At 45.5% G+C, this 24,305-nt stretch overlaps 1 protein-coding gene across 1 annotated transcript in view; it reads left to right on the forward strand.

Moving 5' to 3' along the window:
* Positions 1-24,305, forward strand: part of LOC115474352 (phosphatidylinositol 3,4,5-trisphosphate 5-phosphatase 2-like) — a 73,861-nt gene that overhangs the window by 39,571 nt on the left and 9,985 nt on the right. The window contains exons 14-23 of the mRNA XM_030209793.1: positions 2,212-2,329; positions 3,394-3,490; positions 6,378-6,516; positions 8,619-8,718; positions 9,182-9,270; positions 15,577-15,658; positions 15,889-15,978; positions 21,565-21,678; positions 22,456-22,544; positions 22,638-22,725. Of these exons, the coding sequence (XP_030065653.1) occupies positions 2,212-2,329; positions 3,394-3,490; positions 6,378-6,516; positions 8,619-8,718; positions 9,182-9,270; positions 15,577-15,658; positions 15,889-15,978; positions 21,565-21,678; positions 22,456-22,544; positions 22,638-22,725 (1,006 nt within the window). The remainder of the gene's footprint in view (positions 1-2,211; positions 2,330-3,393; positions 3,491-6,377; positions 6,517-8,618; positions 8,719-9,181; positions 9,271-15,576; positions 15,659-15,888; positions 15,979-21,564; positions 21,679-22,455; positions 22,545-22,637; positions 22,726-24,305) is intronic.

A 24,305-nucleotide genomic window follows, 5' to 3' on the forward strand; every position in this document is an offset into this window, starting at 1 on the left:
GAGATGTTGATATGGGATAGGTTAAAAAAAACATCTATAATTTTTAAAATATCACTGGGGGGCATGGCAATTAACTCTGGGCTCATCCAAAATATTGGGTCTGGCTACGCTACTACTGCATTAAATACACTTTTTTTCACTAGCCTTGCCTTGGACAGATCATTTGCTTGTAGAACTGACTAGCATCTGTGAATCCACTCTCAAACAATCTAGACCTTAGGTCTCTGAATTTAGGGACCTCAATACCAGGTTGAGCACACTTGGGATTTGTCCTTAGGGTCTTTTCATCTCTTTCACTGGATGCTGAAGCTCGGCAATGGAACTCTTCCTTACCGACAGGTTATAATAAGCTTCTCTCACACCTGGAAAAGAAGGGGAGCGTGGTACAACAGCCTATCTCTGCATAAGCGTCAGCTCTGCCACTGGGAATGTAAACATAGTAACATAGTAGATGACGGCAGAAAAAGACCTGCACGGTCCATCCAGTCTGCCCAAAAAGATAAATTCATATGTGCTACTTTTTGTGTATACCTTACCTTGATTTGTATCTGCCATTTTCAGGGCACAAACTGTATAAGTCTGCCCAGCACTAGCCCCACCTCCCAACCACCAGCCCCACCTCCCACCACCGGCTCCACCACCCAATCACGGCTAAGCTTCTGAGGATCCATTGGTGGAAAATGTGTAGTAGTCATCACCAGAAGCTTTTCACCTTCCTATAAAAAGGCTAAAAAGTACCACATTTGGATAAATTGTACAGTCTTTTGAAGCAGTTTTTAAAACCTTCTATTCAGGCACTTCCTATCTCCAATGCCACAGCAGATTCACAGTGAAACCACAATCCAAAAGGGGCAGCTACATTCAAATCAGGAGGAAAATGAAAAGCACCATACAAAAACCATAATTTTCCAAGAAAATGTATATGAGTATCTCCAAATCCTTCTAAGATTTGTTTTTCGTGCTCGGGAATAGGAGATATTTGCACCATACAGTGTCACAAACAACCATATGCTCATAATCCAGACATTTCACATGTCCATTTTTCCAATATTTTTCAGAAACGTTTTTTGAGATTAAGGGGTCCTTTTGCCAAGGTGTGCTAACAGATTTAGCACGCACTAAATGATAAAACACCCATAAGAATATAATGAGCATCTTATTATTTAATGCATGCTAATCATTAATAAACATCGTAATAAATTAATGGTCACCTGCAATTCCTTTCAAAGCACAATACTGATCTGGAAAGCACTTGTGAGTGAAACAGACTCCTCACGCTGCTTTCAAACCACTGCAGTCCATAAACCAGTGGTGTAGCCAGACATTGACGTGGAGGGGGTCCAGAGCCCAAGGGGGGGGCACATTTTGGCCTGCCTTCCCACCAACGCCACCTCCTCATATACCTTGGCTGGGTGAGGGTTGAGGACTCCCAGCAGCTGAAGCGTTTGTCCAGTGCTGGTCTCCGTCACATTGCCTACTCTTCCCCTTATGTTGCGTGCATGCTCATTTTAGTGAAACTGAGCATTCACAATAATTCATGCATGTTCAATTTCATTAAAATGGGGATGCACTTATATTCACTTTCCTTCAGAGAACAGGCTCACAGCAGGCATCTTCTAGACAGCTAAATATATACATCCTTTACAGAATTGCCCTTATTTTTTCCTCGAGGAAAGTGTGAGAAGGGATGCTATGTGTGTGCATGTTGGGGGGGGGGGGGGGAGGAGCAATTATGCTTTGAAGGGGTAATATGGGTGGAGTGTTTTGAAGGAGGAGAGATTATGTTATGGAGAGAGAATACTGTGGTGAGCTATACTGTGGAGGAGAGGGATTATATCCTGGGGGGGAGGATACTGTAGGACTGGAAATGATGGAGGGAGGGGGATTTTATTCTGGGTGAAGGATTCTGTGGAGGGAGAGGGATTATATCCTGGGGGGAGGATACTGTAGGACTGGAAATGATGGAGGGAGAGGGATTATATCCTGGGGGGGAGGGATACTGTGCAGGAAAAGGAATTTTGTCCGTTTGGGGGGGATGCTGTAGATGGAGAGGGATTTCGTCTTGGGGGAGGGATGCAGTGTGGAAGGGGAGCAAGTATGTCATGGGGGAGGTTTTGGTTGTGGGGGGAACATCAGGAAGAATGTGTTAATGGGAGGGATTATTTACGTGCTGTTTCTAGATCCTCAGTGCACTCATTTTCTCTTTTGCAGGTGGCACTGCAGACACAGTGGAGTATTAAAATGGCAGTGGTGGTCAAACCAGAACATGAGCATCGGATCAGTCATGTCATGACATCCACAGTGAAAACTGGACTTGCCCTTGCTCTGGGTATTGTTTTATAGAGGAGTGACCAGAGGTTGGGGGGAATATATAGCAGGGACAGTGGAACAGCTTTTTGGTTGGAGGGTCCAAATAAATCAATGTTATCTGCCCTCCGTGGATCTTCATACGCCTCCCTGTTTCTACTGATACAAAGCATCCCCACAGTATAATGCTGCTACCATTGTGCTTTACTCCAGCCCCTCTTCCAAGCTCTGTAGATGCTGATGCTGTGTTGGGCAAGATATTGGTAGCCCCCTCCCCGACCAAAGCTGAAAGAACAATTAGCCTGATTTGAGAGGGTCAGATCTGTCAGGGAATTCTTGTTCCTCCTCTGGCAGCAGATGGATGGGGTAGTGTGATCTTCAAGGCTGGTGTTTCTTTCTTCTGTCCCTGGAGGAAGAAGGATGAAAAGGTGGTATCTACAGGTAGAGGGAGGGGGGGATCTTAGTCCTGCACCTGGTGGTAAAGAGAGGAAGCAAAGGGCTCTGCAGGAGGAGGGGCTGTTATTCTGGCCTCAGGAGGTACAGAGAGGGAGGATGGGGATCTGCAGGGGGAGAGGGCTCTTGCTCCTTTCCTTGGTGGTAGAGAGAGGGAGGGCACGGACTTGTAGGGGGAGGCGTTCTTGTTCTGGGGCAGTAGGAGCAGTGATGGGGGAGAGAGGAAGAGTCCCACAATTAATGGATGATTTTCTTTCTTTTTCTTTATTGTATCTTTGGCCTAGAGGTTTTCTCCACCACCTTTATGCTTCCAGTATTTACTGGGATACAGTGCCATGACTCTTCACTTGCAATCGACCAGAGTATTCCCCTTGGTTTTATAAATTTCTCTAGCCCAGTCATTACATTGACAGCTTTTGACCAGTAAGTGTCACTATTGAGCAATGGCTGGGATGCCCTCCCCCAGGGACTGAGAACGTTGCCCTGCAACATTCCCAGCACCATTTGGTCTAGGGTGTAAAATCCAGGCCCAGGGATTGAATTTGGGTCTTCGAGTGTGAGATTTTCTGGGACTGGATGGAGTCCGTCTAAGGGGTTTTCCAGCTCATAAGAAGTGCCTATGTGTTGTTTCAGGTAACAGGGGTGCAGTGGGAATCTCCTTCCTGTTTAATGGGACATCCTTTGCATTTGTGAACTGTCATTTGGCCTCAGGGATTGAGAAGACAGCCAGGTACGTAAACTGGAAACATCTCTTATTTATCTGGCTTCCCTGCTCACTTGGGTCACTTTCAGTCAATTACATTTTTCAGTTACCAAAGCAGTTCTAAGAATGTCTTGTTCTAACTTATATGAAAGAAAAAGAAATGTCCTACAGTGCCATAGATTTGAAGCCTGTATTGGCCAAAAATGTGCAGTTGGTATAGGGAGAGAGGTCAAGGACTAGGGGCCAGATGCACTAAACTTAACGAGCCCGTAAAGAGCCATTAACGAGCAAGTAGTAAACCCTGGCATGCACTAAAGACTTTTTTTCCGATAAAACGGAATGCAGATGAGCAAATTGTGTAGAAACCCCATTGTAATGAGATGCACTAACCTTTTCCGATTGCCTTAACGCTGGAAAACGCTGGAAAATCTAACGAGAGGTCTGTACCTCTCCTTGTTGGCTGCGTGGGATTGGAAAAATAATTAAAATGTAAAAAAAAAAAAATCGGGGGGCAAAAATGGCCAAGTGCTCGTCATGGACGTCCATTATGGCCATTCTACACCCGAAAAACCGCCCAAGTGCTTGTCAGGAGCGTCTTTTGTGGACGTTCTTCACTATATATTAAAAAAAAAAAATCAAACAGGCTCCGATGCTGCAGGCTCTTTTTTGGACATCATTCAACCCCGGAATAATAAAAACGTCCTTTTTGGCCGTGCTTCACTCAGCTGAGAGACCTGGAAGTCTCTGAGCCAATCACAGCGCGTTTAGCTCTGCTAAATGCGCTGTGATTGGCTCAGAGGCTTCCTGGTCTCAGCTGTGAAGCACTGCCAAAAAAGACGTTTTTATTATTAAAAAAGGGGGGAATGGCCGGCCATCCAAAAATAACATCCATTTTCGCCCCTTGCAATAATAAAAACGTCTTTTCTGGCAGTGCTTCACTCAGCTCCGATACCAGGAAGTCTCTGAGCCAATCGCAACGCGTTTAGCCGCTGTGATTGGCTCAGAGACTTCCTGGTCTTTCAGCTGTGAAGCACTGCCAAAAAAAACGTTTTTATTATTGCAAGGGGGAATGACGGCCAAAATGGACGTTTTTTTTGGATGGCCGGCCATTCCTGCCGTCATTCCCCCCTTTTTAATAATAAAAACGTCTTTTTTGGTAGTGCTTCACAGCTGAGAGACCAGGAAGTCTCTGAGCCAATCACAGCGCATTTAGCTTGGCTAAACGTGTTGTGATTGGCTCAGAGACTTCCTAGTATCTGAGCTGAGTAAAGCACTGCCAGAAAAGACGTTTTTATTATTGCAAGGGGCCAAAATGGACGTTTTTTTGGATGGCCGGCCATTCTGGCCGTCATTCCCCCCTTTTTAATAATAAAAACGTCTTTTTTGGCAGTGCTTCACAGCTGAGAGACCAGGAAGTCTCTGAGCCAATCACAACGCGTTTAGTCGAGTTAAACGCGCTATGAAAAAGAAAAGCTACGAGGATGGTATGGGATTTGCATTACAAGACGTATGAGGAGAGACTTGTGGACCTGAACATGTATACCCTGGAGGAAAGGAGGAACAGGGGTGATATGATACAGACGTTCAAATATTTGAAAGGTATTAATCCGCAAACAAACCTTTTCCGGAGATGGGAAGGCGGTAGAACGAGAGGGCATGAAATGAGATTGAAGGGGGACAGACTCAAGAAGAATGTCAGGAAGTATTTTTTCACGGAGAGGGTGGTGGATGCTTGGAATGCCCTCCCGCGGGAGGTGGTGGAGATGAAAACGGTAACGGAATTCAAACATGCATGGGATAAACATAAAGGAATCCTGTGCAGAAGGAAGGAATCCTCAGGAGCTTAGCCTAGAATGGGTGGCAGAGCTGGTGGTTGGGAGGCGGGACTAGTGCTGGGCAGACTTATACGGTCTGTGCCAGAGCCGGTGGTGGGAGGCAGGGATAGTGCTGGGCAGACTTATAGGGTCTGTTCCAGAGCTGGTGGTTGGGAGGCGGGGATAGGGCTGGCCAGACTTATACGGTCTGTGCACTGAAGAGGACAGTACAAATAAAAAAGTAGCACATATGAATTTATCTTCCTGGGCAGACTGGATGGACCGTGCAGGTCTTTTTCTGCCGTCAACTACTATGTTACTATGATTGACTCAGAGACTTCCAAGTCTCACAGCTGAGTGAAGCACGGCCAAAAAAGACTTTATTATTGCGAGGGGGGAAAGGCGGCCAAAATGGGCGTTTTTTTTTGAATGGGCGTCCTCAACTGCACCTCTGCTAGATCGAGCCGCATCGGAGGGGGGTGAGCAACGCGGTATCTTCGGGCGGCACAGGGAGGCGTATTTGGTATGCGCAGAGCAGCCAGCATAGCACTTGGATGCTCTGTGCATGCACGACCGGCTGATTGGCCGACTGTTTAACGATGGAATAGAGAATGCAAGTGAGCTACAATGAGCAGCTCATTTGCATTCCTATTCCTTGATGCATGCCCGTTCCTTACCGATTCGCTAAGGGAATCGGTAAGGGAAGGGCTCTAACGATTGATTAGTGCATCTAGCCCTAGGAGGTAAAGCTGGAGCGTGGTTGGAGAGTGGATGGTAGGGCAGTAATTAAAACAGGCATTGGGACTTGAGTGAAGATAGGAAAAAGGTGATAGAGCTGGAGGTAAGGTTGGGGGCAAATACTAGGGTTGGAGAAGGGATAAGAATGAGGTGCTGGGATTGAAAATGGGTGGCAGTACTGGATATGGGCTGAGGAGCAGGTTGTGTTGTTGGATAGAGATTATGAAGATTATGAATATTAGGAAGGTGGTCATTTGAGAGGATGGATTTAGGAGTATATACTAAGCACATGGGAAGGAGTTAGGCTGAAATGTAAAGGAGGAAGAAACACTGCAGTCACATACCTCTTGTGATTCCCACAGGCGGAATCAGAGTTACAAGGACATTCTGCGTTCTTTGACCCTGGGAGACAAGACACTTAGTGACTTCGACATCTCTCTGAGATTTAATCACATATTTTGGTTTGGAGACCTCAACTATTGCTTCGAAATGGATGCACAGGTATACCCTACCTCTTCTTTATACAGGGACCCTCCCAGTACATGCCCCCTTTCCTTCATCCTACTGAGACTCTTCCAGATCATGATAGGGACTCGCCTATTAGACAACCCCTACTCCTTCATCCGACAGAGATCTTCCACTATACATCTTTAACCCTTTCAATCTGGAAGGACACACTGTTCCCTTTCAACCTTCCTTGTAGACATCCCCTCCCCCTTATCCCACAGGGACACTGGTAGTATAAATTCCCTCCCTTACATCCTGCAGAGACCATCTTGGTACACACACACCTCAGTCTTCCATCTCACAGAAAGACCTCCAGGTTCACCTTCTTCGTGCTCCTCCGCAATGAACACTGGTTACCGGTCCCACTAAGAATCTCATATTAATTGCTTCTCCTAGTCCACAAGATTCTAGTCAACCCTCCTATTTATTCCACCATTTGACCTTCCATTGTCCTACTAGGCCTCTTCACTCCTTGTAGCATTCCTTGCTGCAAGTTCCCACCATTCACACTATCCACCTCTCATTTATTCACTCTCAAATATTTAGTGTAATGGGCTTCACCCTCTGGAATGCACGCCCCCAGTCCTTGCAGGTAGAGTCCTCTCTCTGTGCCTTTAAGGACCAATAAGGCTCATTTATTTGCCATTGCTCCACCCTCACTTTGCTGACCGCTGGCCTAGATGGGGCTACATAGAGGGGCATAATCGAACAGGACGCCCAAGTTTTCATGAGGGCGTCCTCGCAGGACGGCCCTGCGAAGGGGCGGGGAAACCCGTATTATCGAAACAAGATGCGCGTCCATCTTTTGTTTCGATAATACGGTCGGGGACGCCCAAATCTCAACATTTAGGTCGACATTAGAGATAGTTGACCTAAATGTTGAGATGATCGACATTAGAGATGATCGTCCCCGGTTTTCGGCCATAATGGAAACCGAGGACACCCATCTCAAAAATGACCAAACCCAAGCCCTTTGGTCGTGGGAGGAGCCAGAATTCGTAGTGCACTTGTCCCCCTGACATGCCAGGACACCAAACAGGCACCCTAGGGGGCACTGCAGTGGACTTCACAAATTGCTCCCAGGTGCATAGCTCCCTTGTGTGCTGAGCCCCCCAAAACCCACTCCCCACAACTGTACACCACTACCATAGCCCTAAGGGGTGAAGGGGGGCACCTACATGTGGGTACATTGGGTTTCGGGTGGGTTTTGGAGGGCTCACATTTACTGCCACGGTCTCTACATGTGCAAATCTGTCTTGTACATATTCATTGTGGTAATCATGAAAATTTGACTGCCTAGGTTGAGAAGCACTGCTGTAGATCATTAGTTATGATCACCCTGAGATTGTTCTCATGGTCGATGTACATCAATGTTTCTCCTACCTTATACTGCCTCCTTCTTTTCTGTACCCTAAATGTATGACTTTGCATTGAAGCTTAGCTGCCAAACAGTCAAACGCACTTCAGACCTTCTTAGATTGACTTGCGGTAGAGGTGTTTACCATGTTACAGATCATCTCCGCACAAAGACACACCTTCACTACTAACCCCATTACAATATTACTTAAAAAAAACTGATCCCTGATCCCTTTTTTTCTGGACTAATCTCCATTAATCCTCTGTTGTCTCTGGCTCAGCCAATCATCTTCCCATCCTGAGGCTGCTCAGTTTGCTTATAGATTAATGTCTTTGCACACCCATGCTCAAGAATTCAGTACAGTAAGGAGATCCCTGCCTTAAGAGGGTTACAGCTACATTGCTAGTTGAGGCAATGGAAGGTTAAATGACTTACCTAAAGTTACAAGGATCTTTACTGGGAGAAGCAGGATTTGAGTCCTGGCCTCCTTAGCTTTTAGTCTGTTGTTCAAAATCTATTAGAGTGGCAGACGTTACTGGCATCCGAGTACAGTGCATGCAACTCTCCAGCAACACACATCCCTAAATTAAATCTCTAGCAATACCCTCCCTCAACTAACTCTAGCAACACGCTCCCCTGAATTAACTCTGCTTTAATACACAGCTCTAAACTAACTATCTAGTCACCCGTCCAAGGAGAGTGATCAGAGTTGTTTGACAAGCTCTTTCTCTGCTTTCAGGATATTCTGAGTCATGTCAACAGGAAAGAGTTTGAAACCCTCAGGGCTGTGGACCAGCTGCACCAAGAGAGAGAGAAAAACAAGGTTTTCTTAAGATTCAGTAAGAGCGCAGGCCTGCATGTCCCTGCCTTCCCTCAGCAGAATGTTTGTACATATGTGTGTCTGTGTCTGCCTAGCTACAGTGCATGTATGTATTGCCATGTGTCATACATGTCTCTAAGATATGAAATGATATTTGGCAGACACTTGCCAGGAAATCCATGCAAGAATTTTTTTCTTCCTGTTATATCCGTCTTCTTCTGCCTGGCACTTCTCCCTGCAGATACCAGGAAAATGAAATACTTCCACCCCAGCACAATTTCATGTTCAGACTGAGCTTCCCATAAACACAAGTCTCAGGTTCTGGTGCTGCTCGGTATTCTTCCTGGCCCAGTTACAGTTCTTGCCGGGACTCTGTGTTTCTCTCTCACTCTGCAGTGACGTACCTGTGTGTGTGTGTGTCTCCCTCTACCTACAGTTATGCACAGGCCTTATTCCTGGGCGTCTCTTTGTATTGCTCCTAGGTGAAGAGAAGATTACCTTTCCCCCTACTTACCGGTATGAACGAGGCTCCCGGGATAGTTACATCTGGCAGAAACAGAAAACCACAGGGGTAAGTCAGTGCTGAGTACAGCAGTCAGTCTCTGAGGTTCTGTTGGACATAGAGTGATTTTACAAGATGGCGCCTGATTCTAGTCATTTACGTATGTGCATGGTAAGATATGTGCGTAAATGACCTCTTATAAAGTACTGAGCAGGGTACAGGCATGCTCATTGTGTGCATGGCGTGTACTTTCATTGTGGGCGGAGTTTGGACAGAGCATGGGCAGTGCAAGCACTTGGACATGTGGATTAGAGAATGCTATAATTTATATGTATTCTTGCCAAATGTAGGCACAACCATTTACACTAACTATAAGGTGACCACGCCTTAAATGAGGGTGTGGTTTTGGCCACTTACACCACTATAAGAACATAAAAATAGCCATACTGGGTCAGAGCAATGGTCCATCTAGCCTAGGATCCTCTTACCAACAGTGACCAATCCAGCTCACAAGTACCTGGCAGAAACCCAAATATTTATTTATTAGGATTTATTTACTGCTTTTTTAAAGGAATTAGAAAGTAAGGTGATTGATTTGAAGAAAGTTGCACGTGAGGTCAGAGAGATGGTTAAATATTATCTCATCTAGGGTAGGGAGTGGATAAACATGTCCCGCTGCAGTATGTGCAGCCCGTGTCAATCCTTGTGTATGTGAGTGAGACTAACAAGTTAGTTACTTCTTCCGTTAAAGGCTTGGTTGAAGAGCCAAGCTTTCACCTGCTTCCTGAAGTAGAGATAGTCTTGTGTTAAGCGGAGCCTTTCAGGCAATGCATTCCAGAGTGTGGGGGCTACTCCGGAGAAGTAGCAAATAGTAGCAACATTCTGGAATCCCAAAGAATAACAAGATTCCAGAATCCCAAATAGTAGCAACATTCCATGCTACCAATCCCAGAGCAAAAATGGCTTTCCCATGTCTGTCTCAATAACAGACTATGGACTTTTCTTCCAGGAGCATGTCCAAACCTTTTTTTAAACCAGATACACTAACCGCTGTTACTAAATCCTCCAACAAAGAGTTCCAGAGCTTAACCGTTGTTTGAATAAAATAATATTTCCTTTGATTTGTTTTAAAAGTATTTCCATGTAACTTCCTTGATTGTCCCCTAGTCTTTGTACTTTTTGAAAGAGTGAAACATCGATTAACTTCTACTCATTCTACACTCAGGATTTTATAGACCTCAATCATATCACCCCTCATCCGTCTCTTTTCCAAGCTGAAGAGCCCTAATCTCTTTAGCCTTTCCTCATATGAGAGGAGTTACATCCCTTTTATCATTTTGGTTGCTCTTCTTTGAACCTTTTCTGATTCTGCTATATCTTTTTTGAGACATGGCGACCAGAACTAAATGCAGTCTTCAAGGTGAGATCACACCATGGAGCAATACAAAGGCATTATAATATTCTTGGTCTTATTTACCATCCCCTAGCATCCTGTTTGCTTTTTTGGCACCTGCTTTTCTTTGTAAAATAGGCCTGAATTAGGGTATTGTTGCTGTCTTTATGGTAAAACATTTTTATTGAAAACATCAAACAAGCATCAATCACCCACAATAACAGAACAAATCTGTGTAATGTCATAATTCCAAACGTAACCCAGCAGCATTGAAAAGACCACTTTTTCCTATTGTATCCCCCTCCATCATTCCCCACATCCCCACCTCCTCCATTATAAGAGCAAATTCCACCAATTGGAGTCTAAGACCCCAGGGGAGAGTGGTGACTCTTACACTCTCACCCCTTTACAAAAATGTGGGATGATAATAAGAATAATAAAAGTGTTTTCCTGTCATCTCTCACAGATCTGCCCTTTACAAGGAATTGAATAACGTGCCCTGGGCGATACAGAATTTATATATGCCTCCCTTCGCAATGTAAGGCATGCTGTGTTCCTGCCTTTAAATTGGTTGCCTGGTTATAAAGTGATCAATGATCAGCGATATACAACATCAGAACCACATGGTTCTGCCCGACCTCTTTCTCGCCTTCTTTCCCCTCTCACTGGCCTTCCCTGTATCCCATGTGCTGCAGTTGCTCTGCTACCTCTCACCAGCTTCACTTTTTCTTTCTTTCTGTGTGGTTTGATAGTAAAAAAAGACATTCTCAACCAGACAGCAAAGGGTTAACATCCTCTGTGGTTGTACATGGACCCTTAAGGGGGAGGACGGATTGGAAGGATTTCCTGTTCATATATGTTTAATTTATTTACTTGAATCTGAGTTTTGTAGCGTGTCAGTACTTCTTTCCCTGTACAAATATAGATGCAGATTTCTCTCACAAGAATCATGCAGACCTGCCAAGTCTCCTGCATTCAGCCGGAGACTCCCGCTTTCAAGAGTCATTTCCCGCACACCTGCTAGGGAACCGAGAACTCCCACTCAGCAGCCACCCCCTACACACACGTTAATAAGACCTCATGTCCTGCTGCTGAAGGACCAGCCTCACAATAAGAGCTGCAAAATCTCACAGCTCTTATAGTGAGACTGGTCCTATAGCAGCAGGATATGTTGTTTTATTAAGGTGCCTCCTGCTGCTGACAGAGGGAGAGGAGGCTTATTGGTGCCACAAAGAATTGAAAGAAGAGAAGGCTGTGGAAATGAGGTGTGCCCAGGGGTGGAGCCAGGAGGTTGAGTGGGGTGGGGATGGGGACGTCCTAAAATTAGGAAAGCTGGCAAATTGGGCAACGGTATAATAATGGGTGATTTCAATTACCCCAGTATTGACTGGATAAATGTTACATCATGGAACATCAGGGAGATAAAATTCCCCATGTTTAATAAATGACTGTTTCCTGGAGCAACTGGTCCAGGAACTGACAAGAGGGAGAGCTATTTTAGATCTAGTCCTTGGTGGAGTGCAGGGCATAGTACGAGATGTAATGATGTTGGATCTGCTGGGAAACAGTGATCATAACATGATTAATTTTTGAGCTACTGTCTGGAATGAAGCCACAAAGGAAATCTACTATAGCAGCATTTAATTTTAGAAAGGGTGACTATGATAAAAGCACTACATAAGTACATAAGTAATGCCATACTGGGAAAAGACCAAGGCTCCATCGAGCCCAGCATCCTGTCCATGACAGCGGCCAATCCAGGCCAAGGGCACCTGGCAAGCTTCCCAAACGTACAAACATTCTATACATGTTATTCCTGGGATTTTGGATTTTTCCAAGTCCGTTTAGTAGCGGTTTATGGACTTGTCCTTTAGGAAACCGTCCAACCCCTTTTTAAACTCTGCTAAGCTAACCGCCTTCACCACATTTTCCAGCAATGAATTCCAGAGTTTAATTACACGTTGGGTGAAGAAACATTTTCTCCAATTTGTTTTAAATTTACTACACTGTAGTTTCATCGCATGCCCCCTAGTCCTAGTATTTTTGGAAAGCGTGAACAGACGCTTCACATCCACCTGTTCCACTCCACTCATTATTTTATATACCTCTATCATGTCTCCCCTCAGCCGTCTCTTCTCCAAGCTGAATAGCCCTAGCCTCCTTAGTCTTTCTTCATAGGGAAGTCGTCCCATCCCCGCTATCATTTTAGTCGCCCTTCGCTGCACCTTTTCCAATTCTACTATATCTTTCTTGAGATGCGGCGACCAGAATTGAACACAATACTCAAGGTGTGGTCGCACCATGGAGCGATACAACGGCATTATAACATCCTCACACCTGTTTTCCATACCTTTCCTAAAGACAGACCTGTTCAGAAGAGCATAACCCACTGACCCAACATAAAAATACCGGTCACTTGCGACACAGTACAACCAAAGACCGTAACGGACATTACCTGACTCTTCTTCCCCCTCTCCCTCTCTAAGTCCCCCAACTGTTTCCTACCATACATATACCTCATTATACCTCAATATCACTTTGTATTCATTCATACCATGTATTTGTTCAGACCGTAATAGGCTAACGCCGTTAACGGTTATATGTAAGCCACATTAAGCCTGCAAAAGGTGGGAAATGTGGGATACAAATGTAACAAATAATAATAATAAAGCAGAGCAGTGATTTGGAAAGGTAAGCAGGTAGTTCAGAGTACTTTCAAGCAAATTCTGTAGGCTAAAGTCTGCTAAGAACTGGGGAACATGATTGAAAGAGACGACTCCAACAAGAGTTTGCACTGCAGTATTTTGTATTCATTGGAGATGATGGATAGAGGATTGCTTGATTCCACAATACAATTCGTTGCAGTAGTCAAGGCGACTGAGCAGCAACAGAAAGATTAGAGTTCCTTTTCTTCACAGATCGAATTTGCCTAAGCGTGAAAATAGATAAATTAACCACTGCTGAGATTTGATTACCAAGGGTTATAAATAAGTCTAAAGAAAAAAACAACCCAGGATAAACATTTCCTCAGGGAGATAGGGACCCCTTTAATGGAGGAAGCCACATAAAGAGGAGGCTTCCTCCTAACCCATATTGCCTTGCACGTCAACCAATCTATAACAGCCTTAAAGGAATGAGATCTAGAGTTAGCTGGATCCAGAAAAGTCAAGATTTGAACATCATCAGCAAAAATGTAACTGCTGAAGTCTAAGCTCTGAATAAGAGTCACCAACAGAGCAAGGAACAGATTTAAGAGAGTTGAACCAAATACAGAACCTTAGGGAATCCCACAGGGTAAATGGAGTTGACTAGAAGTTGATGGACCTAGCAAAATGAGAAAATAATGATTAAATAGATATGAAGAAAACCATTTAAAGACTGCCACACTCCCAATTCAAGCATACGAGACAGATGAAGACAGGGGTTGACAAGGTCAGAAGCTGCACTAAGATCAAAGGAAATGACAATTGGTCAGCCTTACACAATGTTTGCCAACTGTCTTCACCTCCAATACTATTCTCTCACATCTCACTCTCACTTCTTTTAAGCCTCTTCCCCTTCTTCCATAGTACTACTACTACTACTTAACATTTCTAAAGCGCTACTAGGGTTACGCAGCGCTGTACAATTTAACATGGAAGGATAGTCCCTGCTCAAGGAGCTTACAATCTAAAAGACAGGTGTACGATCTAGAGACAAGTGTACAATCTAAAAGACAAGTGTAGAGTCAATCTGATAGGGCAGATAGATTGGGGGGCATACTATATTTCTCGAAAGGTTAGGTGCCGAATGCAGCATTGAAGAGGTGAGTTTTGAGCAGAGATTTGAAGATGGGTAGGGAGGGGCTTGGCGTAGGGGTTGAGGAAGATTGTTCCAGGCATAGGGTGAGGCAAGGCAGAATGAGCGGAGCCTGGAGTTGGCAGTGGTGGAGAAGGGTACTGAAAGGAGGGATTTGTCCTGTGAGCGGAGGTTACGGACGGGAACATAGGGGGAGATGAGGGTAGAGAGGTAGTGAGGAGCCGCAGACTGGGTGCATTTGTAGGTAAGGAGTAGAAGCTTGAATTGTATGCGGTATCTGATCGGAAGCCAGTGAAGTGACCTGAGGAGAGGGGTGATATGAGTATATCGGTTCTGGCGGAATATAAGACGTGCGGCAGCGTTCTGAATGGATTGAAGGGGGGATAGATGGCTGAGTGGGAGGCCGGTGAGGAATAAGTTGCAGTAATCAAGGCGAGAGGTAATGACAGCGTGGATGAGAATTCGAGTGGTGTGCTCAGAGAGGAAAGGGCGAATTTTGCTGATGTTGAAGAGGAAGAAGCGACAGGTCTTGGCAGTCTGTTGGATATGCGCAGAGAAGGAGAGGGAGGAGTCGAAGATGACTCCGAGGTTGCGGGCAGATGGGATGGGGAGGATGAGGGTGTTATCAACTGAGATAGAGAGTGGAGGAAGAGGAGAAGTGGGTTTAGGTAGAAAGACGAGGAGCTCGGTTTTGGACATGCTGAGCTTCAGGTGGCGGTTGGACATAGCATTGCTATCCTTCGTACTCATGTTCTAATTGCTCATTACTATTCTTTTTGTTTTTGTTACATTTGGCCTTTTGCCACTTGCCAATATTTTGTAATATTTAAAAGTTCTTAAAGTTTGCCATTGTATTTTGTACAAATTTTCAAAAACAAAAAGCCTAAAAAAGGAGATGACAATAGCCAAACTTCCACCCGAGTTCGCTCATTAGGCAAATTAGCAGAGACTTGATAGAGTGACTGGTTTAAAAACCTGCCAGCCTGGGATGCCAAACATTTGTTTTCCTCATCTCTCTCTCTCCCCTTCCCTCTTTCTCTCCCTTTCCTCAGCCATCTTCTCCCCTCCTCTCACAGCCCTTCCCTCTCTCATCAGCAGTGTCCGTAAACCTCTCTGTTTCCCTCTTTCTCGGCTCTACTTTCCTCCATCCTCCTCACTGGTTGCACCTCTGTTTCCTACTGTAGGTAAGAACCAGTGCTCCTTCCTGGTCTGATCGTATCCTCTGGAGATCTCATCCTGAAACCCATGTGTTATGCACTTCTTATGGTAAGTATAGATTTATAGAAATTACGGTGATGTCCAACATCCCTCCCAAGTTTCTGGCAGTGATGACCTGCTCCTTTTGTCAGCACTGGCACATTAGGTGGCTCTGAGGCTCATTTTCAAAGCACTTAGCCTCCCAAAGTTCCATAGAAACCTATGGAACTTAGCCTCCCAAAGTGCTTTGAAAATATGCCTCTCTGTGGTTCTCATGGCACCTGTCTAATGTTTTGCAGGCTGTTCTGATGATATCATGAGTAGTGACCACTCACCTGTCTTTGCCACATTCAACGTGGGGATAACACTTAAGTTTGCTTCCAAGAAAGGTAAGGACAGGACTGCCCTGGGCTACCTCAAGTGCCCATATTAAAAAGACTATAATTCAGTGGCATAGGAAGGGGGGCGGTGGGGCGGTCCGCCCCGGGTGCACGCCGCTGGGGGGGTGTCGACTCCGCTGGTTCACTGCTTTCTCTGCCCCGGAACAGGTTACTTCCTGTTCCAGGGCAGAGAGAGCAGGGAACCAGCGGAGCCGACGCAGCTCCCAGCGGCGTGCACTTGGGGCGGAGCAGCCCTCCCGCCCGCCCTCTTTGGTAAGAATGCGCTCCGGGGGGGTGTGCTTGCTTGCCGAGGGGGGGGGTGCATGCGTACGCCGAGGGGGGGTGCACAGCGGCGAACCGCCCCGGGTGTCAGCCGCCCTCGCTACGGCACTGCTATAATTCATGCTGTTATGTTTGGTTTTCCAAGTGTGTGAATCATCAGAGTCCAGATTATTTCATTCCTTAATAACTTCTTATTTGCTGTCTCAGATCCTATCTTGACTTTACTTCTATTATCAGTACTGAATTTAGAAGGATCCTGACCCTCAGGGTTTAATTATCTTTATTTACTTATTTATTTATTTATTCATGACATTTATACCCCACATTACCCCGAAATAGACTCAAGTTCAATGTGGTTTACAAACAAACAATAAAGTGAGTAAAACATAACCTACAGAATATAACACAAATTACAATAAGTTCAAGAGGCAAATTAATACATGTGCAGTAACTAATCAGGGATTTAGACTTTCTCAAGGACAAACAAATAATTAAGGGTGGACAGGTGAGAGCATAATTAGGAAGGGCTAGATGGGAAACGAGATTAAGAAAAGGGTGTGGGGAAAATTCAAATAGAGTTCTTTGTATTCAGAAAGGCCAGACTGAAGAAATGTGTTTTTAGAAGACTTCTAAAAGTTAGGTAATGATCTGTAAACTTGATTGATGTAGGAAGAGAATTCCACATTTTGGTGCCTTGATAGGAGAAATTAGCGGAGCGAATTGTTTTATATATCACATTCTTACAGATAGGGAAATGGAAGACAAGATATTCTCAGATGATGAAACAGCATTACGAGGGGGTAATTCGATAAGATTCATATATGACGGGGCTTAAACAAACAGAATTTGGTGAATGAAAACGCATAGGGGCATCAATTTGGAATTACCACCCAGCTACTGTGTGACCCAGGCGGTAATTTCATTTTTTACATGGGTCCACTAGGCGCACTGAAAATCATTTTTATTTTCCGGCACGCGTTGCTAACCGGACGATAAAAGGCACTCTAAGTCAATGGGTGGCAGTAAGGTCTCAGACCCAAAATGGATGTGCGCCAGTTTTCATTTTGCCGCACGTCCATTTTCGGCCAAAATTTTAAAAAGCCATTTTTTACAGGTGGACTGAAAAATGGATCTTTGCGTGTTCAGGCTATTTTTCAGTGCACCTTAGTAAAAGGACCCCCATAATTTGAAAGATATTCTATCTCTTATTGGTAACCACTGTAGCTCATATAAAAGAGGAGTGTCTTTGGCGAAGCAAGGCGATCTACGTATTTTGAGCTGTTTGTAATTTTATATATATATATTTTTTTTAATTTATTTTTAATGTATGGGCCTTACATGATAGAATCAGGTCCTGTTGATTATTTGCTCCATAGGAGCCAGTTCTGTGGGTGCTGTAGGTGCTTGAGCACCCCCAGTATTGAGAAGACTCTGTGATTGTGTCCATTGGGTTTAACACCCTCCGATCATCTTGAAAAGTTGGCTCCTATGATTTGCTCTCAGGCAAAATAAGAAATTATAGGAAAAAGTTACAACTTGGCATTTTGTTTGGTAATGTTATTTTTAGTTATGATTATGGATGAGTGTACAGTTTTGTGTTGTTGTTGCTGTTGTTTTTTGATTCTTAGATGTGAAAGCCTTATGTCTCCTTATGCACTGTCTTGTTATTTCCTGATTGGATTATTTCAATTCCTCAAGGGTGGACTGACAGTGACCTGGTCCCCTAGGCAATAAGGGTCATGGGTCTCTAACCACCTATCAAAAAGGATTAAATCAGATGGACACCAGGGGAGAGTGGGCCCCCCTATTGCTGTGGACCCTTGGGCACGGCCCTATTGTTCCAATGCTCAGTCCATCCCTGCAACTCCTTGTATCAGGGTCTTAATAACAGACTGCAGCTGATACAGAACAACTCACTGAAAACTACTGAGCAAAGAAATTTGCAAGGCTCACCTGATTGAGGAACATTGGCTTCTAATTTCCTTTTTTAATCCCATTTAAATTACTCACTATTGATCAATATTCAGTCGGCGGCAGACAGTGTTTTTTCAGCCACAGCGGCGTTATTCTTGGATAGCCAATGCCTTACCATGTCCAGGCATCGGCACTGAATATCTAAATTTATGTGGCCGGTTGTCTCTTATTTGGTTACATGCGATATTCAGCTCTAAGTGACACTACATAACGATAGGACTGACTTTTATGCAGTCTGATTTGACGTCTTAACTTGGGTGGTTAATTGCTGAATATCACTATTTAACTGCACAAGTGCCGACTCCAGCCTGGGCTGTCCACAAAATAGTCTGCTTTCAGCTTAGCAGTCTGTGGTGATTTCAGTGGCACTAACCATTCAAGTGCTGGTGAATATTAGCGGATAACCTGAACCAGGAGTTATTGCTGACCTGTTAAATTGCTTTGAATATTGACCCCACTCTGCTTGGCCACCTTTGCGTACACTCTTAACAGTGTAACCTTCTCATCCCCTCTCATCCGCATCTTCCATTTGGAATGGTCGGACCATTGATAAGTCTTCTCCCAGTAAGTTTTAAAAGGGGCTGAAGGGCATTTTACCTTGCTCAGGCACTTCCCTCTGAGTTAGACTGAATGGCAGTAAGTCAGCTAAACTATTCATAAAATTATCTCCATTAATTGCAAATCACAGTAATATAGTGGAGAAAAAGGACCTCAGTGGTAAAACGTATACACGTATATGGATCCCTACTAAATTTGAGGTATCCCTCCTACCACGTCACTGGTCCTAAAAAAAACTCTGCATATCCAAAGTGTGAGTTATTCTTTCTAATCAATACTTCATATCGCTGGGTTATATTGCATAAAGATTATAATAGTCCCAGAAAAAGTTTGAAGTTACACTTATCTGTGAGAAAATGATTCTTTCCAACACTGACACTTCAATGCTGCTAAGAGTCCGAAACCTGAGATGCACTTTTCGTCCCAGACCCACTTTTCAATCTCTGCAACACTCGTTCCGTGCCAGCAGGATTCCTGACACGGATTCCTTGTTCGCCTGAGGACACTGCTTCAGCGGACCATGTTAAGAGATCCTGCAGCGTAAGTAACAGCATTCAAGATGGCAGCTCAGCCCTTTTCTCCACTATAATGCTGTGATTTACAATAGTGACTCTTCAATTTAATGAAGATCATTTTATGAATAATAATATATTTCTCCACTTTTATTTATTTTTTTATTTTAGTTACATTTGTACCCCGTGCTTTCCCACTCATGGCAGGCTCAATGCGGCTTATAAGTCCAGGGCCGCCGAGAGGAGGGGGCAGGGGCGCTGCAGTTCCCGGTCTCACCTGCCTGCCTCCTCGGCTCCGGGCCCCCTGCATTTGAAGCGGCAGTCACAGATTGCCTCCCTTCTGGCCTTCCCTTCCTGTGTCCCGCCCTCCCGTATACCGGAAGTTACATCAGACGAGGGCGGGACACAGGGAGGGAAGGCCAAAAGAGAGGCGATCTGCAACTGCCGCCTTGAATGCAGGGGGCCCAGAACCGAGGAGGCAGGCAGGTGAGACCGCGGACTGCAGCGGCAGGGGGAGCGATGGGGGGCCGCGGAGGCGGGGTGGCCTTGCCCCGGGCCCGGCCTAGTCTCTTGGCGGCCCTGAATAAGTCAGGAATACCAATGAGACTGCATCTCTTGTCCCTTGGCCTCTGGTCATTGGTGACATTCCTGTGTAATCACCATCTTATCTGACTTTTCACTACCCCCCCTTCCATGTTACTACTACTTATCATTTCTATAGTGCTACAAGACGTACGCAGCGCTGTACACTAAACATGTAAGAGACAGTCCCTGCTTGACAGAGCTTACAATCTATTCGAGACAGACAAACAGGACAAATAAGGGGTAAGGGAATTACTTAAGGTGGGAATAATAAAACAGACATGGGAATAGGAGTTCGGAGTTAAAAGCAGCCTCAAAAACTTAAAAACATAGGAATAGCCATACTGGGTCAAACCAATGGTTCATTTAGCCCAGTATCCTGTTCCCAACAGTGGCCAAGCCAGGTCACAAGTACCTTGCAGAAACCTAAATCGTGGCAACACTCCATACTACAAATCCTAGGGCAAGAAGTTGCTTCCCTATGTCTGCCTCAGTAGCAGGCTATGGACTTTTCCTCCAGAAACTTGTCCAAACCTCTTTTAAACCCATATATGCTAAGCGCTGTTACCATATCCTCCAGCAAAGAGTTCCAGAGCCTAACTAAGATGGGCTTTTAGCCTAGATTTCAAGATGGCCAGAGATGGAGCTTGATGCACTTGCTCAGAAAGTCTATTCCAGACATATGGTGCAGTATGATAAAAGGAACAGAGTCTGGAGTTGGCAGTGGAGGAGAAGGGTACAGATAAGAGAGATTTACCCAGTGAATGGAGTTCCCGGGGAGGAATGTAGGGAGAGATGAGAGTGGAGAGGTACTGAGGAGCTGCAGAGTGAATGCACTTATAGGTCAATAAGAGGAGTTTGAACTGTATGCGGAAACGGATAGGGAGCCAATGAAGTGATTTGAGGAGAGGGCTAATATGAGCATAGTGACACTGGTGGAATATAAGTCTTGCAGCAGAATTTTGAACACATTGAAGGGGAGAGAGATGGCTTAGTGGAAGATCTGTGGAAAGCAAGTTGCAGTAGTCTAAGCGAGAGGTGATAAGAGTGTGAATAAGGGTTCTGGTAGTGTGCTCAGAAAGGAAAGGATGAATTTTGGTGATATTATAGAGAAAGAAACGACAGATTTTAGCAGTCTGTTAAATATGTGCAGAGAAGGAGAGAGAGGAGTCAAAGTTACGAGCTGATGAGACAGGGAGGATGAGAGAGTTATCCACAGAGATAAAGAATGGGGGAAGAGGAGAGGTGGGATTAGGGGGAAGATAAGAAGCTCAGTTTTGGTCATGTTTAGTTTCAGATGGCAGTGAGACATCCAGGCAGCAATGTCAGGCAGGCTGAGACTTGGGCCTTGATTCCTGCTGAAATTTCTCATGCCTTAGTTGTTCCCTGGCTGTACCTCTGTATATAATTTATCTTGTAGCTTAGGCTGTTAGTATTTTGTGATTGTAATGGAGGCCTCCCCTCGTGCCTTCTCCTACTCAATCCCCCATTTTTTCTTTCTTAATTATTGCAAACGACTTAGATATTGACTTTGATTTGTAGTATATCAAATGAACGTGTAATATGAAATATGACATATGAAATGTTTGTGCTGGTAAGAGGAGGGGCAGTAGAGGGGTTTAGGACAGGTGCTTCTCACTCATACACCCAATGTACAGCAATGCGTTGATGCTTTTCTTGATTCCAGACTCCAGTTCTAGTTCTGACCCAGCCCGGATTGAGTTTAAAAGCATCGAGGTGATCATTAAAACCAGGAACCATAGCCAGTGTTTCATCCAGTTCCACTCCACCTGTCTGGAAGGTAAGTTAGTTCCGGACAACACACATCTCCCCTCTGACTCCTTCCAGCCCATATCTCTATATTCCCCCTCCTCCCATACAGCCCCACATCTCTTCCTTACAACCCTGCATCTTCCCTCCTCTCTTACTCCCTTCTCATAGCTCTGTTTCTCCTCCTCCTCCTCTTTCAGCCCTGCATTTCACTCTCATACCCCACAATCTCTTCTCTTATCCTACATGTCTCCCTTTGCCCTTCATCTCCCTCTTCTACCCCACTCCTGTAGCCCTGCTTACAGCCATTCAGCTCTCCTTCTTCCCTCTTCCCCTTTCCGTTCATCTTCCCCTCTCATACTGTGCACATCCCCTTCCCCTCCTCACACGAAGCTCCACCTGTCACGTCTCTAGTGCTGACTCTGTATCAGGGACACTGACGATCCCCCTTCTCTTCCCCCCCATCCTCCTGTTCTCCTCATGCCTCCTTCCCTCTCTTTTTATTAGATTCAGGGAACTTTCTTGGCCTGACAGATTGTATCCCCCCCTCCCACTTCCCCCCCCCCCAGCTAATTAGGCCAGACAAACACTTGTCAATTCACACAGAGTTCTTTCCTGGGGGAACAGAGACTCCCAGTGTTTCTATAACCTTTACTTAAATATGGTAACTCTACTAAGGGCCCCACTCTCCTCACTTGGTCCTCATGTCCCTAAGGTTCCTCTCCCCTGGATTCCCTTAGAAGGAAAACAATTCTAATAACAAGAATAAGATAAAATGTCTCTCTCTCTCTCCCCTCCCCCTCTTCAGAGTTCAGACGCAGTGGGGATAACAGTTCTCAGAGCAGTGAGGTTGCTGGATTCCTAAAGCTGATGTGGTCAAGGGAGCAGCTCCCAGAGGTGAGGAAAGTGCATGGATGATGCGCTGTCCAGCAGGGATCTCTGCATGTCTCTCGCTGTCACTCATATACATTTATCTGTCTTCTCACCCAGCTGTGCCCAATCCTGGAAGACATGGACTATTTGGTAGACCAGCATCTACTGCTGACTGTCCGAAGCTTGGACAGCTGCGACTCATATGGTAAGTGGTGCTGGGTTTGGACTTCTTCTGAAAGTAGGGTTACCATATGTCCGGATTTACCCGGACATGTCCTCTTTTTGAGGGCATGTCCGGGCAACCGGGCGGGTTTTGCCAATCTACCCGTTTGTCCGGATTTCTGGACAAACGGGCAGGCTGGTGGCCGGACGGCCCGCCCGCCAGCCTGCCCGTTTGTCCAGAAATCCGGACAAACGGGCAGATTGCTAGCCTCCCCTCCCCTTTACTTACTAGTGCCCTGGTGGTCTAGTGACCTCTTCCGCCTGCCCCGCATGCATCCTTCCTGTTGGTGATCCTCGGTGCCGATTCAAAATGTCTGCCGAGAGTTGAAGTGACCTCGTGAGACTTCAACTCTTGGCAGCCATTTTGAATCAGCGCCGAGATCAGCAAGAGGAAGGATGCATGCAGGGCAGCGTTCTGGGCAGGAAAGAGGGGGCTCTTTCCTGCCCCGAAGAGGTCACTAGACCACCAGGGCAGTAGTAAGGTAAGGGGAGGAGGGTGACGGGGAGGGGGGCAACGGGGTATGTGTCAGGGGGGAGGGGAAAATGTGACAGGGGACGGAGCGAGGGTGTGACAGGGGGCAGAGCGAGGGTGTGAAAGGGGGCGGGGTGGCGTGTGTGGTGGGGGCGGGACATGTGTCCTCCTTTTTGGGGGACAAAATATGGTGACCCTATCTGGAAGGAATACATGATGCAACAGCTAAGTTCTGCAGTGTGGGTAGCAAATAACAGTGGGTAGCAAAAAGATATCCACGGCCTGAGCAAGAGAGAAAGGGAAAGAGACAAAGAATGAAAGAGAAAGTGTGTGTGAGAGAGAGAGAAAGAGACAGTGAGAGACCTTGAGGCAGGACCCAGGGACGCAGAGAGAGCTGAAGCCCAGAAGAGAGAAAGAAAGCCATGACAGAGAGAGAGAGACAGTGAGAGACCTTGAGGCAGGACCCAGGGACGCAGAGAGAGCTGAAGCCCAGAAGAGAGAAAGAAAGCCATGACAGAGAGAGAGAGACTGTGAGAGACCTTGAGGCAGGACCCAGGGACGCAGAGAGAGCTGAAGCCCAGAAGAGAGAAAGAAAGCCATGACAGAGAGAGAGAGACTGTGAGAGACCTTGAGGCAGGACCCAGGGACGCAGAGAGAGCTGAAGCCCAGAAGAGAGAAAGAGAGCCATGACAGACAGAGAGAGAGAGAGAAAGAGACAGTGAGAGACCTTGAGGCAGGACCCAGGGATGCAGAGAGAATTGAAGCTCAAAATACAGAAAGAGATTCATGACCCAAGAATCAAAAGAAACCAGACAAAAAAGCTCCAAACAAATCAAATTCCCGACATAAAAGTTCCTGACAAAATAGACTCCTGACAAAAGGGCCTGATGAAATAGATTTATTTTTGAATGGTACAAATTTGAAGGGTACAAAGAAGTGGAGAAGCCATAAATTACCGAGAAAGTCCACGGCTTGTCACTTGAAAGTCCTGACACCTGCCTATGGCTTGACTTCACTATCCACACTTGGTATCTAATGAGAACCATAAATCTGTTTTGTTGTGGGTTTTTTGGGGAGGGTTTTTTTTTTTG

Source organism: Microcaecilia unicolor, chromosome 7 (assembly GCF_901765095.1).
Source record: "Microcaecilia unicolor chromosome 7, aMicUni1.1, whole genome shotgun sequence".
Classification (NCBI taxonomy): Eukaryota; Metazoa; Chordata; class Amphibia; order Gymnophiona; family Siphonopidae; genus Microcaecilia; species Microcaecilia unicolor.